This window comes from Sabethes cyaneus, chromosome 1 (genome assembly GCF_943734655.1).
Source record: "Sabethes cyaneus chromosome 1, idSabCyanKW18_F2, whole genome shotgun sequence".
NCBI classification, from domain to species: Eukaryota; Metazoa; Arthropoda; class Insecta; order Diptera; family Culicidae; genus Sabethes; species Sabethes cyaneus.
Window position 1 is genome coordinate 44,499,875 of NC_071353.1, and position 15,082 is coordinate 44,514,956.

At 39.9% G+C, this 15,082-nt stretch overlaps 1 protein-coding gene across 1 annotated transcript; it reads right to left on the reverse strand.

Annotated features, from left to right (window-relative positions):
* Window positions 1–2,449: 2,449 nt before the first annotated feature.
* On the reverse strand, window positions 2,450–12,127 carry LOC128745353 (uncharacterized). The gene is made up of 3 exons (XM_053842398.1): window positions 11,993–12,127; window positions 10,943–11,201; window positions 2,450–2,766 (listed from the first exon to the last, which is right to left on the reverse strand). Exons 1-3 carry the CDS (start codon window positions 12,125–12,127, stop codon window positions 2,450–2,452), a joined length of 711 nt encoding a protein of 236 aa, XP_053698373.1.
* Window positions 12,128–15,082: the final 2,955 nt, after the last annotated feature.

Below are 15,082 nucleotides of genomic sequence, written 5' to 3' on the forward strand. Positions count from 1 at the left end.
ACATTGTTGAAATTAATAATCGTAAACACTACAATATCGGCTTTCGGACCAATACGCGATGCGATGGGGGCGAGTGACCACCGCTGCCGTGGGACCCGTAACTTTCTCTTTGTCTTTTTGTACATGCAAGAGGTGCGTGCGTGCGGCGTGTCCGTCTTTCCGATTTTGAAAAAGAGAAAAAAATATATACCTTTATGTAGGTATAGACCATATAAGAAAAAAAATCAGACCCGTGGGCGTTTTGGTTCTTTGATCATCTCACAAACGCGGTCAACACTTTCAATCTCGGATGACGAGTGTGTGTATGTGTATTGGTGCATGTGTGTGTTGTATTTGTGCACTTCTCCGCAAGTTCAAGTATCGCAATTCAAAACTTTCCCCTATATCGAACGAAAAAATGAAAAAAAAAAAAACATCATCGTTGGGGGTCGGTGGACAATGGGTTCGATTATTTCTCAGGAAACATTCTCGCTCGAATCGAACTTAGTGTTCGCTAGTTGGGAGCAGCGGCAGAGGTACAACGCAACGCAAGTGGGGTGGGTCAAGTTTGTGAAGAGTGGAAAATTATCGTTGCATTTTACTTTCGATGGAGAGCCGGTTTTTTTTTTGGTTTCGGGCTTGTTGTTGCCGATGGTCTGCAGGCTGGCATAAAGAGGAAGAGTAGAAGCCCGGAACGGAATTGCTTAGGCTGAACGAGGTCGTTGACCGACAAAACAAAAAAAAAAAGAATGAAACGGAAGGATAAGCTCCGGTGCTATCAATCTTAAGTTGAATTTCTCTTTTGTGGTCCATTTTGATAGGGATTTCTTTCGAGAGAAGCAATATTCAGGTTTTAATTTTCAATTTTATTTCATTCTTTTCATGTGAGTTGGTTGTGTTTTTTCTTTTCATTCAATAATTTAAACAATAAATAACAGAACAGATCATTCTTACAAGATTTTTGCAATAGTTATTTGTTTTTAAGATTTTGTTAGCTTTTTTCTTTCGAGACACGCGGAGTTTCGAGATAGTTCGCGCATTGGAGACATGAGAGGGGAGAACGTGAGAGCGGAAAGATTTGGCTGTTTTGAGCGAAGTAGAGGGTAGTAGTAGAATGAAGAATTCAGTTATTTGAACATTTAAATGAAATATTGAAATACTAATAACCGCATTACCGCGTGCCGAAGCTAACGGTTCTTTAGGAGATCCGAGGTAGAGAAAGTTTATTTCATCTTGAGTATGAGTGTTTTGGTAAAGGTTTTGAAGCACCTGGGCGCATACTAGAGAGTTAATTAGATAAGAGAGGATTCATATTTCAGTGCAAGAAAAGTCACTTTACTACAGTTTAATATAAACTTTTACGTTTCACGAGTGCTTTGCATATTCAGTCCATCGGGTGTGGGCACCTCCAGGTCAAGTGCCCCTGAACATCGTAGATCGGTAAGATTGCCACGGTGCGATACCCCGACTGTCCGGAACGGGTTCTATTTGGTGTGGATTCGATCGTTACCGAAACAGGATGCAAGGTGCACCGCGTAATTACCGATGCTCTCGAGTGTGTGTATGTGTGTGTGTGGCGCCGGCACACTTTCCAATTTTTGGAAAAACCAAAAATAGAGGAACGCGGCCCCGTTCCGAGGTCAGTCAGCGTCTGTACAGTCTTGTTTCATGGAGGCTATCAAGGCGTGCTGGGAGCTTAAATTTTTGGCTTTTTTCTTCCTTTAATGATCCATTATTATTGGCTATGGGCTAAAGCTAGATCTCAGATTACTGACATACTGCGCGGATGTGTTTCAGTCCGGGCTAAAACTATTTTGAACTTTACGTATTTTTGCTTCGATATTTCTTTTTTTCAAGGTGTTCTCAAAGACTGGTGTCGTCTGTACATCTTCTAGGCCTTTTAATCCGTAATCGTGATTTTCTAGTGAGCATTATTTGGCATTGAAAAGTTTAGGAAAAAAATGTCACATGCATAGATTTTAGGAGAAGAGTCACAGCGACAGTAGGGTTAGAATAGATGAGAACAGTTCGAGAGAAAAGAAAAAACTACTTTTAAAAACAAATAATCTAAATAAATAATTCTCGAGCAAATAAATTATTAAATACGCCTTTTCTTTTCATCGCAAATAAATTAAATTAATCTAACTGAGTGTGTTGTGGGTGTTCGGGTGGTTCTCAGCGGGGGAACACAAGTGAGACTGGCGCACCCGAAGAAATCACTGGGGGGAGGGGGGCGGTGTCAGGAAAGAGATGGACGAGAATTGAAACCTACTTAACTAGCATCTTGCCGACATCACAACAGCCCGGATCACATGCGTGTGACTGCGCGAGAGTGTGAGCCGTACTCTAGAAGGATCATGTTAGAGATAGACTGTGGACGCAGAGAAGGATCATTGTGTGTGTTAAGCAAACAGTAGTGGGGTGACAGGGCGAAGGGCACTGATTCTCGCTACACAGCATTATGGCAAGCTTACTGGGTGTGAGCAGAGTAGGCCAGGTTCTGGGCATCCAGAGAGCGTGCGTATCCGTGGTGATCGTCGAAGGAGGTAGAGTGCGAGTAGTGCGGATGGGCGACGACTTCGTAGCTCTGTTCGGGCTTCTTGTCGAACAGTTTCTTCAGACCGATGATGGCGGACAGGATCAGCGCGATCTTGCCGACGATCAGAGCCTTGAAGGCGATCAGGGCCAGGAATCCGATGGCCAACGGGAGCAGGGCGGCAGCCTTCAGCTTGAACAGCAACAGCAGAGGCAGGAGCAGCTTCTTGACCTTCTTCTTCTTGCCGCGGGCTGGAAAGAGATAGCGATTTCGATTTTAGTTACAGCACAACTGTCACGTGGAGGTGTGGAAGGATGCAAAACGGTCAGCCGGCAGGAGGCAAGCACGCTGCGCGAAATCCGGTTCGGGTTGATCGAGAGTGAAAGTATCGAAACTTTCATTTTCTTCCGTGTTTCGTTACGTAACTGTAGGCGATTATTGGCGTTTCGGTGCTGCTTGCCGGAAAACCGGAAAACATTCGAAGAGTTGCAGAGTTTTTTTTTATGTTTACGACGGTGCCATGTAATGATTGATCGTTTCACGAAGCGGATCCGGTCGAATTTGAACTGTGCAGAGGTCAATTTTAATGCCAAACAAGCTGAATAAGATAATTATTCGCAATCGTAATAGCAATTTCACACCGTGAGCGAAATGCGATTACAAAACGCTATGCAATTAACTTTTTTATGTTTGTTGCCTTTAAATCCTCATGTAATTTATCCTAAAAATGCTTAGTTATTACAATAATTATCACAATGGTGTGATCATATCTAGACATAGGGAGCCAATTTTTGAACCATAAATTATTGAGTCAATTTTAAAACTAAGCACACCAAACATACAATCCAAAAGCTTTGCTTTTTTGATTATGTTTAAAATTTCATTTCAACCATAATTAGAAAAAGTTCGAAATCAATAACAAGCAAGCAATCCAATAGTTATTTTATTTGAATAATTGCTTATTCAACTGTTGTCTAGCTACTATTCAAGCGTCAAGCATTAAATAAGCTATTATACAACAAAATAAGACATTACTGCATATATCGTTTCTGTGCATTAAATTTAAAGACACCCGGAAATTATCCGACAGGTTTATACTACCATCATCAGCATCGGTTTGGAGATTAATTCCGCGTGAATATTTATGGAAATCAAACAATAATTTATTACCAAACTGAACCAAATATCTGGTTATTTTTACAACTTAATTTACCGAAGCATGAAATGAAAGCCGATAGCAGATTTCTAGAACAAGCAGTGATGAACGAGAATAAATGCTAAATTTTTTAACAAGAGATGCTATTTCCTTTTTACAGTTTTTTAATCTTTAATAAACATACTCTTTAGCAAACATGTTGTACTCTTTAGCAAACAATTGGCCTCCAACAGAATGTTGGAAAACCAAAATCCGCAAGCAAAATGTAGCACCAGAACTTCACTTTGCTTTCTGTTGATAAATTACGCTGCAATCAGTGCTATATTGTAAACTCAACAAACATTTCATTTGATACGTAGCTGATTCAACCGTCATATCATTACTTTGCACTAAATAAGCACTTGGTAAGCCATTATAAAGTTGAAAAGTTTGTTAATAAAGCTTTAGACAATTTCAAACTCAAATTTTACCCACGAGCAACTGATCTTCATCAAGAATAACAGCAAGTAGAGTAGACCTTGTGGTCACTTTTTGTTGTTTAGTTTTACTCTCATGTACGAAATAATAATTCCACCAAAGTTTTACGGTGGATCTAGATCAGAGATGCCAGATGGGAAGACATGGCTTCGGCTCGAAGACAGTTGAGTTACGGAAGACTATTATTTTGGCATGTCCTCACCGTACAACTCAATTGGACCAAGAAGACGGTGAAGTCAAAAACATTTTCCTTTGGCTTGTGAAGAGTTTTGAAAAAAAAAATGAAATCCCTGATCTAGGCAACCGAGGTAGTTTTGTCAGGGTAGTAAACAGTTTTTTTTATCGATAACAACAATCATTTGAAACCTTTCTAGTATGATCCTGCTTCGAATTACGGCGGTTTTATAACTGTTTTGATGGAGTTCTGTAGAACAACTGACTTTAGGCATAGCTTTATTAAAACAATTCAGAAAAACGACAGCTGCCTTTTAAAACTAAATTTGTTACTTGGCCGATACTCAACAAACATTTTTGTTTAACAGTAGCTTAATCAACTATTGTTGATTAATTGTTGTTGTGCAAACTAACGGAGTTTTTTAATTTGAACCACTGGTAACCTTAAATATGCTGGAACTTGTATGAACTAGCCACCTTGTTCTTTGTTATTGTTTTGGTGGTTTGATTCAGTTGGCAGTTGCAAGCAACGAACATTTAATTTCCAATCGGATTTCTATCATAATCGTTGGGAAAACGCAATATGAAACCGATTAAACACACTAGAGCAATACAAACAAAACGTGTTTATGTGCATTGTCTGCATTAGCAAATGATGTCATGTTGAGAATGACATTCGAACTATTTTTAATTTGCACATTGTGCAAGCGGAGTTCAAATTAAAAAGTGTTCAGATTAAAAACGGTCTAACGAATGGGGTCCACCGTATATGAATGTTGTTCCCCATTGCCTAGACTCTGAAATGCGTTTACCAGTTAATAGATTAGATTGAGCTAAAACTTGGTTAAAACTACTCTTAATGCCCTGAAAGTATATAAACTCAGATATTGAGTAGAAAATTTGATCAGTTACAGCAATTTTTTTAGAAGCAATTTGCCGGTATTGTGCGTTGTAAACATTGCTATCGGAAATCTGTTCGAGGTTCATCAAGTGTAAATTACCGGTATAGAACAGATAATGCTTAAATAACTGTCGAACTGACAGGACACATAGAAGGAAATCCTTCAAAAAACCCCATCCTACACATTTTGCTAGCACCCAAGCACTCTCTGTTATGCACGGCGGGGGTTAGCTTACATTCGTAGAGTTTTATACTGAAAGGTTTTTTGCATTTGGATAGTTCTATTGTGAGTTTCCAACATTCTGGCAGCTTTTTTGAGAAAATGAGTAACTTTTGCATGGACGACGGAACTAATGCGAGTGTCTCGTCTGTTTGTCTGTGCTTAACATTCATTTTTCAGGCGGGCGTATTTGCAGAGTGTAAACAAATTGAGTAAGAGTTATTACCTGTTGGGCTGGCTCCGAGAACACCCCATCGGCAGGCAACCATGTTTATGTTGCCAACATGAGTGTACAGAAATGAAATAGTATTTCATTACTACCTTTCACTCGACAGCAACGTGATTTGGGCCCACTGTCAGATTTTAAGACCAGGACATGATCCCGCGTCATTCACTGTAGCATAGCTCGATATGAAAATTTTTTTTTATTAGAGACGTTTTAACCACTCTGTGGTATTCGCGTCTTTCGATATCAAGATGTCCACAGGGTGATCGAGAAGGTAACCTTCGCACAGTTTGTTTACTTTGTACAGTTATGCCCATTTGAAAAATTAGTGCGATTTTTCTGAATCTGTTTGACTTTTAAAGTCTGCATGCATATTTTAACATGCGCCACAGCCACTGCTTGGAAAGATTCCCATCGTACATCTGGCGAAAGTCAATAGGCTATGGTGGGCCGGACACGTCGTAAGGATGCCGGACGATAGTGCGACGAAATCAGTACTCTTCAATAACCCCACCGGTACCAGCAACAGGGGGGGGGGCAATATGCAAGACGGCTCGACCAGGTCGTAAGCGATTTGCGACTTCTGAGACGACTGGGAAATTGGCGACAAATCGAGTTGAATGGAGACGACTGGTTGAAACAGCACACGCCACCCCGGCTGCAGGCTGCTGACAACGACTATACATATTTTAGTAGAACGCAATATTTGCAGTTTTCATAAACTTGGTGCAATCTTCGAAGATTTGCACAGATTCTCAAAAAAGGAGTGCATTTTTGCCTGTAAATAGGCTAGATTTAGCTAAAACTTGGTTCAAATTACTCAAAATATCCTTAAAGTGTACAAAGTCAGATTCTAGGTAGTTTGCCAACTAAAATAATGGTCGGAGGAATCTAAAAGTAGGATATATTTCACAGTTAATAATTCAATTATTGGTAGCAAATGCCCAAAGTTGGTTAAATTTTCTTCTCGAAATCTGAGTTTGTATATTTTTAAGGGCATTCTAAGTAATTTAAACCAAGTTTTAGGTAAATACAATTAATATACAGGTAATCTCAATTAAGAATGCAGATTATTTCTCAGCCAACGACCTATAAATTGATTGATTTCGAGCCACTTTGTTCCGGTTTTCGCCATGCTGAAGACTTTGTTTTTGAAATAACCACACTCTTTAATAAATCTGCCTGAAAATAGTACGGATTTAATTCAAACTTGGTCAAAACTATTCAAAATGCGTACAAACTCAGAATTCAATCAATTTCAGCCGTTCATTATTTGCTGCGAACCGATTCAACTGAGCGGCGGTTCATGGTTCACGGTTCGTTTGTTTGCCAAATTCACAGTGTTCTTGAACAACGATTCGTGACTGAAACTGCGTGTTACCTTCGGTACGATCGAAGTGCCATAGTTTTCCTCCAAGAGCCGTTTGCTTAAGACACATTCCAGCATTACGGGACATTATCCCTATTATGCAGATCGGTTCCTGTTCCATTAAATCCCTGGCATTCTAGTGGAAAATGAAGTAACCTTTTAACAACTATTTTACAAGGTATTTACCAAAAATTTGGTGAAACAGGAGGCGCTTCACAGGGTAACAATGGGTGCTAATTGTGTCTCGTAACGCTGGAATATGTCTTTAGCGTTCTTTCATATGAACCGGTTCGTTTGAGCGGTTCGCGAGCCATTCGCTCACCCCTAGTCGTGTCAACTTGTTGAAATACGGTATTGTCGATACTGTCGTGTCGAGTGTGTCTGAATTTACCGTTAGGTACGTGTATTCTTTGGCTTAAACAACTTTCAAGGTCGATTCACTGTGGTGTGGTTCGGTTTTGAATTGGTTTTTTATTCGCGATGACTGTGTTGCTGATATTGTTTAGAGTTTTGTGTGAAAAAAATCAAGAGGACATTATTTTTGTTTTTTCCATCATGCACACGGCGACAATTCGGAAAAAGTTTTCCTGTAAGTGGTGTGCAACCTACGAAATCTCGTTCGCTGCTGCCAACGCCAAATCAAAATCACAAATCGCCGTTGTTTACATAACAACCAAACGAATTCAGCAAAAATACAATTGTTAACCGGTAAGTTTGTTAATACCACTAAAAGTGAAAAGCTATTATGCCCGTAAAATGTTAAACACACATATACACACACTTAAATAATAATACCGGCGTGAAACGTTTCTTAACCATTTTTTGCATCGTTTCTGCACTTTCTAATGCGTATCACAGACTGTGTTATCTGTTTTACTTATTCATGAGTTTATTGTTATTGTTAACAACACTCATTGCATGTGATTTCTGCAGTTGAATTTATTACTAAAACGATTATATAATAGGGTTACGGACCCTGTTCGTCATACGTAAAAACACGATCCATACTTTATTGCGAGTTTTCATAAAAATTAATCCGCAAGTACTCAAATTTTTTACACCAGATAAATCTGACACATATTGCCTGTACATGTATACCCATTTAGCCCGAAAAAATAGTTCGGAACTTACATTTCTCAGTGGAACAACTTTTCATGCTCCAGCGGGAGTTCGTCATACGAAAATTCACTTCGTCATAAGCAAGATTTCTTTCGTTTATCATGGACAGACAGCAATTTTTTACAAAAATTTATGCATGTACTCTGAGCCGTGTGCAAGAGCTACCCAACTACTATAAAAAAGTGGAAATAATTTGAATCACAGCTCAAAATTTCGTGTAGTTACTCCGAGCGATCAGCAGATTCGCTTCGTCAAACTCGAAACTGCTACCAATACCAAGAGGACTTCTATTTTTTGAACAAATAGTGAAAAATAGCAATTTTCTTACATTTTCTTTTCCTCGCTGGCGAGGATAAATCCATAAATATCAATACCAGGTTAGTTTGAATCAAATTACATTCAAAAAAACCATCAAAATTGGTTATAATGCTGGTTTCTTGTCTATATGTCTGGAAAGTAGACGAAGAATTGCCGCAGACGAACTCATCCAGCACCTAACCCATCCAATTTAATATATTTTTTAGAGGAAAATTAAGGTTAATTCGAAAGTCCCAAACAATATGACTGCCAAATGTTTGTACTGCCAACGCCCCAGTGTTTAATACTGACTGAATCAAAATATTTTGAACCCGCAGTATAAGCCGGATTTATCCTTGGCTTTCCCTTACTTACTAACATCTTCCAACCCTCGTGGCATTTATGAGAAACCGTTGAGTTGTCTTGAAACAATTTTGTCTACTTTTTCTTTCCCACTTACAAAATTTGCCTAGACGTGGCCAGGACGGGAACACGGCGCTTTCGAAGCATTTGACATTTGTTTAAGGGCACAAAATGAAGCCCGAGGTTTCATTTTGCTGGCAGCGAAAGCTATGCTCTGTTTGTTCTTTTGAACAATGCATGGGGATTGTTACTAGCTAGATCTCATCACTAAACTTCCAGAAAGTATTAAATTCATTCTGCTCAATAGGCGTTTAAGAAATGGGATCAATTTTAACAATAAATTTAAGAATACCACAACATGAAAATTGCTCGTCTAGGAATGCGCTGCAAAATGTCCATCGAAGAAAGCGCTAGCTGTCAGTCCAACCATAACGTCATCTCAACAGACATCTGACCTGGTCTGGGCGTGTATGGCAGTCATACTTCATACATTGGGATTAGTTTTTTTGGTTCTGGTACCTACTGACTGCATGGTTCACCTTAAAACCACTGAAGATAAACAGGAAGCAGTTGAACACAGCCTTTAGCTCTAATTTAGCATTTATTAGCTTATATGTGTAGTCGGTGTAGTGTATGTTATGTAGTTGGCTCAGTCACTACAGACTTATCGCCATCTTGCAGTTATATTTGGTCCGCAAAATTTGAACTGTTTCACCCTTTTGTATCTAACAGACACTGCTTTGGCAAGCGAATGGTTGCAATTTAGCATGTCGTACTACATTCTTCTCCCTTCATTTTCCCTCGTTTCTCATCCTCTATACAAAAGGATACAGACAAGATGGATAAGACACAAACTTTTCTACAACTTGTGTGAAGTAAGCGTCGTTCGAACCATTAATTTGACCAATCAATTTGATGAGACATCTGCAAACATGTTTGAAGCCTTGCTACATCGTAAGCGCGAATGAAATGCAGTACTTCATTCGGCAATATGGTAGATTAGAATCAACGCTGTACGTATTTCATACAAAATGGGTAATTAGCGGAAATGAATTTTAACGGGCGAGACTAACATCCCTTCAGATAAAACTTGATTTTAAATATCCTTCGTACTGTAAGTTAAAGTTTCATATGTTGACATCTTCTTATAAATAGAGCTATGTACTTGTACCAGGATTTTAAAGTTTTACGAATATGATCGTTTATACCATTAATATTTCAGTTGTTAATTTAATATCTTCTGGATTTTTAGTGTTACCATTAACGAGACATCTGTTTGAAGTAATTAATTTTGAAAAATGCTTAGGTGTTAGTTTTCGGTTATGATACGTTCATGACTCTACCAAGTGGAGGTAAATGATAATTTTAAAAGTTGATTACCCAGTGCACATCTAAATTGAAGTCGTCAACAAATGAAACTATATCTGTGGTTTTAATAACCGTTGAAGTCTGCTGTAGAAGATGCAAAAGTCAAAAAATATAAATGTTGTTGGGTCATTATTACCTAATTATCTTTGATCAGAGTAAACAGTCGGTCCAGATAAATCCTCTGATCGAATTAAAATTAACTGGCGCCAAATACTGTGTCAAGCAAGCTACCGCTTTCAAAACAAAAAAAGAGAACTTTACAAATCCCAAAACAACGAACCCGGTAGGTAGCGTAGAAAGAAAACAAAACAACATAAAATAATTCCCGGTTCTGAACGCCAGTCGCCCATTATGCCGTCCCAGCGCCGAGCCGTTCCCGTGCGAGTCACGAGTCAGCCTCGTCAGCGAGGAGGTCAAGTTCAGCGCCTTAGTGCCTTACTGACTGACTGGCTGGCTGAGTCTACCTACATCAACATACAGCGGAGGGGCCTGACACTCACCCGCTACTGCCTGCCGCGGAAGATTCGTTCAACCACCGTGTGCTCGTCAGCAAATCGCTTCGCTAACGTAATAATAATCATCATCATTATCATAATCTTGCATGCTAGTTAACTTTGCTATGCTATGGCCTGGCCCTGCGCTCTACGCCCCTCGTGTGAATCTCACTCAATCAAACCGTCGCGTCGCCCTCGTGCTTGCCGTTTGCCGCACTTTTGTGACCGAGTGCGGAACAGAGCATTATGCGTGGGAAAATTACCTTCATCCAGAGAGCGTTGCATATCTTCGATGGAGTCCTTCGGTACCTTGAACTGCAGGGTGTGCGATCCGAGGAAACGGGCAGCACGGTCCACTAGCAGACTGTCGATTTCGGACTCGCGGGCCTCGGGGTCTACGGGAAGATCGACTTCGTTCAGCGAGCGACCCTGGGCAGTTGGTTTCTCAGTCTCGACCAGTTTGATTCCTTCGGTGATCTCGATATCGCCCTGGGCACCGTCCACATACTGAAGAGCGCGTTCCTATATTAGGATGGGATGGACGGGAAACGGCACGCCAGCGAGAAAAGAAGAAAAATAGAAGAAGAAATAGGTTAGTAATCAATACATGTTGATGGGCCATTCGATGGATGAGGAATGCTCGGGAAGTGTGCAGCCGCTGGCATGCTCTCAAGATACGCTGTGTTTTGCAAGATTTCAAGCTGGTTTTGCTGCTTGAAAACAGTTATTCGGGGAGAGTTGTTTTTTTTTAGATCTGTTCCCGATTCCTCGGATTTTCCGTTCATCACTCTTAGACGATAGGCTAGTGAATTTTTTTCTGCTTCTACATATGTAGCAGTCTACACTTTGTAATTAAGACCAATCGGCAAATAATCACAATCATCATCATCATCAACATCATGCGCACTTTTCTGCAGAGCTGAATTTCATAATTACATCGCAGGGTTTACGGTAACTCGTTCTGCTCAACTTGTTATGCACGATTTTCTACCATACAGTATGAAACTGGATCTCGCAAGATCATCCTATTTATTGCATCACTAAAGAGCTGTTAATCCATTGCCTAGTTGAATGGCCATTAAACACAAGTGTTCAAGATGATCCAGTTAAAGTTTTTTTTTCTCTATCGTCTTTGGCCTGCATTTCACCATTTATCGAAAGTCACTTTCATTCCGAAAATGTTCCAGCTTTACAAACATCAGGATCACACTATGTAGTTGCAGTCTTTGCATGTTTCGAGTTTTATGTTGCGGTTGTTATCGTGATCACACCAGTTCACTCACTCGTAGAGGCGTTCTTCGCCATTCCCTTACCTTGACACATAGCACCATCGATTTGTCGCCGCAGTCTTTGACAAACTTAAGCGCGCTGGACAATAATCCATCGGTTTCCGAAGGGGCTGCAGCCGCAACGGCCAAAACGGCGATCAACACGACAAATTGCTTCATTTTATTCCTTCTTGACTATAATAGCACACCTTCCGGTTTCTCGGAGGACACCACACTGAATGCAGGACACTTCTCGACACGTCTTTTTATCTCTTAAGCTACCACACGCTCACTCTGTCGGGCCAAGAGGAGCTGTTAATTGTTGGAAAGCAACCGGTGAACTGTGACTGGAAGACAATGCTGCTGCGGGTTTTATTCTCTTTGGTTCCGGGGGCCCCCGGCAGTCCAGGCCTCATGTGTGACCGCGCGTTTTCCGACACCCGAGCCCTGGCTGCGAATGAGCGTCGGCACCAAGACAGCCATACAATGCGGGCCGATTTCCGAATGAAGAAACGTGCGCACGTCGATCAAGTTTAAGGTTGCGGGCGCAGCAGCGGAGAAAGAAGAAAGCAGCGCAGGCCCCCAAAAGCTTCGCAGCCGCAGCCAGCAGTTTGGAGCGCGTTATGAGTGGTGGGAAGAGTAAGAGAGAGAAAAAAGCCTCCCAAAAAGAAAGAGAGCGAAGTCCCACACCCGGTAATAATGATGAATGTGTGTATTTTGCTGCTTTCTGCTATCGACGACTGAGGTGGCGGTTTTGGTTGAAAGCCTTCTGGACGATCGGTTCATCCAATACTGTCACATCCGTACCGGTCATCTGAAGTGTTAGTGCCCCGGGAGGAAATAAGCCATTATGATGCGTGCAACGACCGACGGCAACCGAAAGAAATTGGCCGAAAATCGTCGACAGTAGGGGGTTCAGTCATTCGTCCGGAGCCGAATTCCGCAGGATCCCTTCGATACAAACAACTGGCCCCCGATGATGGTCCACGCTGGTATTGGTACGTCCGGATGCGTTCGAACACGTATCGATTAATTTGAATAATTTTCAAATATTTTTCGCTTTACCTACTTGCTGCCAGAAAGTCACATCCAAAAAGGGATTTCTCTTGAAGTATGCGCTCGGGTGGCATTTTCGAGTGGTTGAGAGAAATTGCCGACCAGGTGATATTTTTTTTTCTAAATCCGGTATCGGCGAAATTTTTTTTCTTCGATGCGCGAATGAGTCGAGCTAAACCAATCAGGGGCTACCACTAAGTAGCCAATAAATCAGAATGCCGCAAAGCAAACGGCATAGGATTAGTAGCTATTGAAATTTTGGCCGCTGTCCTCGATTAAAGCCTAAAATACACTGGTTTTTTAGCCTTAATTCTACCGACAGAGAGAAATGGGCTGCTGGTTGGACAACTGTTTTACTAAATTTGCCGCCAATTTTTGAATCATCATGTGTATGTGATATAATTATTTTCTGCGGCTGCTAAATGTTCTTGGATTCAAATTTAGCATGGGAATAAAAGTAATAAATTGATTTTTCGCGAAAAGCTGCTAAAATTTTTACATAGTTCAATAGCATCTGAATTAACCATGAATTTTCACCAGGAAGCCAAATGGAAACTGTTTAACAGTGAATGGATGCCTATTTTACATAACCGCTGACTAAAAGTCAATGAATGAAAGTTAAACGAGTAACCACAAAAGTTATAGGGAAGTCTGTTGCAGGTTGAGACCAGTTTTGTTTTCGGTTCATAAATCAGAATCAGAAACTTAATCAGAATGTTTTAATTGTGAGTTTTGAACACCATTGGAAAGGTGAAAGGTGTTTTTACAGGAAAAATTACAAAATATTTTATTTTAGAAAAATAAACATGTTATGGTCATTTCCGTGATAGGTGGGCCCTAAAAATTTGCAATAAAAATGCTACTTCAAGCTAAAAAATTATTCGTCCTTACAATAACGAAAACAAAACTCATTTTAGTTGTATATATGGTATTTTTCGAATATCAAGCATTAAATTTTGACTCATTTCTTTTGAAAATATAACGGGCAAGACGAAATAGGAGCGACCGGTAGTGGTAGTGAAACATTTTAAAAACTAAAAATCAATTTCCAAACTAGGTCATCTTGCTTTTTTTTCGAAGAAGGATAATTAGATAACCTGCATACATATACGTATTGTATAGTCTCCCATACAAAACGGGCAAATTTAAGGGAAAAAAGTTTTACTAACAAAAACTTTTTCATGTCCTTTCAGCATGGATAATTTTATTTTCAGTGTAAAATATCAACGCGAAATCAAAATTTTGTTACTTTGTAATGATTCTAATTGATAAATAAAATGTTTAAGGCTTAGTTTCTATAGTTTATGTTTATTTTTTGCCAGGTTAATCCACTAACGGGCAGAGATGTAGGTCTGTAGACGGCTGTCGCTTTTAGAGCCTCGGAGCCACGCGCGAAATTTATTTTGAATGAAAAATTTAACGATTGTGTTCAGAACAGATTTCTTGACATTTTGGCATCAACTTTACAACATTTTGACCGTGTGTTGAGAATGATCATTTTTCAAAAAACCAAAGTTCAGGTGACTTGTGAAAAAAAATATTAAAAAGAGCACCTAGAATGTAATGATTGAATCTTTGATTAGCTCACATGCTTTATTTGAATTCTGTGATAAATGGCCCAAGTAACAATTTGGGTTTTATTACGCTCTTATGATGGCATTTAAGACCAAAATTGGTCTTGAAAACCTCCATAAAATTACATTAAAACTTACATTGTTGCTTGGGGGCCCAAGTTGCTTGGGGGAGAACTTTCAGTCATTTATACTCTATACTAAATACACTGAACTTTTTACGCGACTATTTTTACACGAATTTCGGAATTTACGCGGTTTTTTACGCGAATTTCGGAATTTACGCGGTTTTTTTTACACGAATTTCGGAATTTACGCGGTTTTGATTTACGCGGGACTGTCCTTCGCATAAAAAGCGACTTGAGTGTAGTTCTGTTGCTAATTGTGTTTTTTGTTTGATTAAAGTTATTTGTTAACTGCTTGCCAATTCGTTAAGATCGCCTGAAGTACATATATTGTATTAGCATAGCATAGCATAGCATAGCATAGTTTGACCGCCCGTGAGTTG

Excerpts from the sequence above, each read along its gene's own strand:
- LOC128745353 (XM_053842398.1), bottom strand. The coding sequence starts at position 12,127 with ATGAAGCAATTTGTCGTGTTGATCGCCGTTTTGGCCGTTGCGGCTGCA. Across the intron at positions 11,202-11,992 it reads CGATGGTGCTATGTGTCAAG|GAACGCGCTCTTCAGTATGT; the intron begins GTAAGGGAATGG and ends ATCCTAATATAG. Across the intron at positions 2,767-10,942 it reads GCAACGCTCTCTGGATGAAG|CCCGCGGCAAGAAGAAGAAG; the intron begins GTAATTTTCCCA and ends ATCTCTTTCCAG.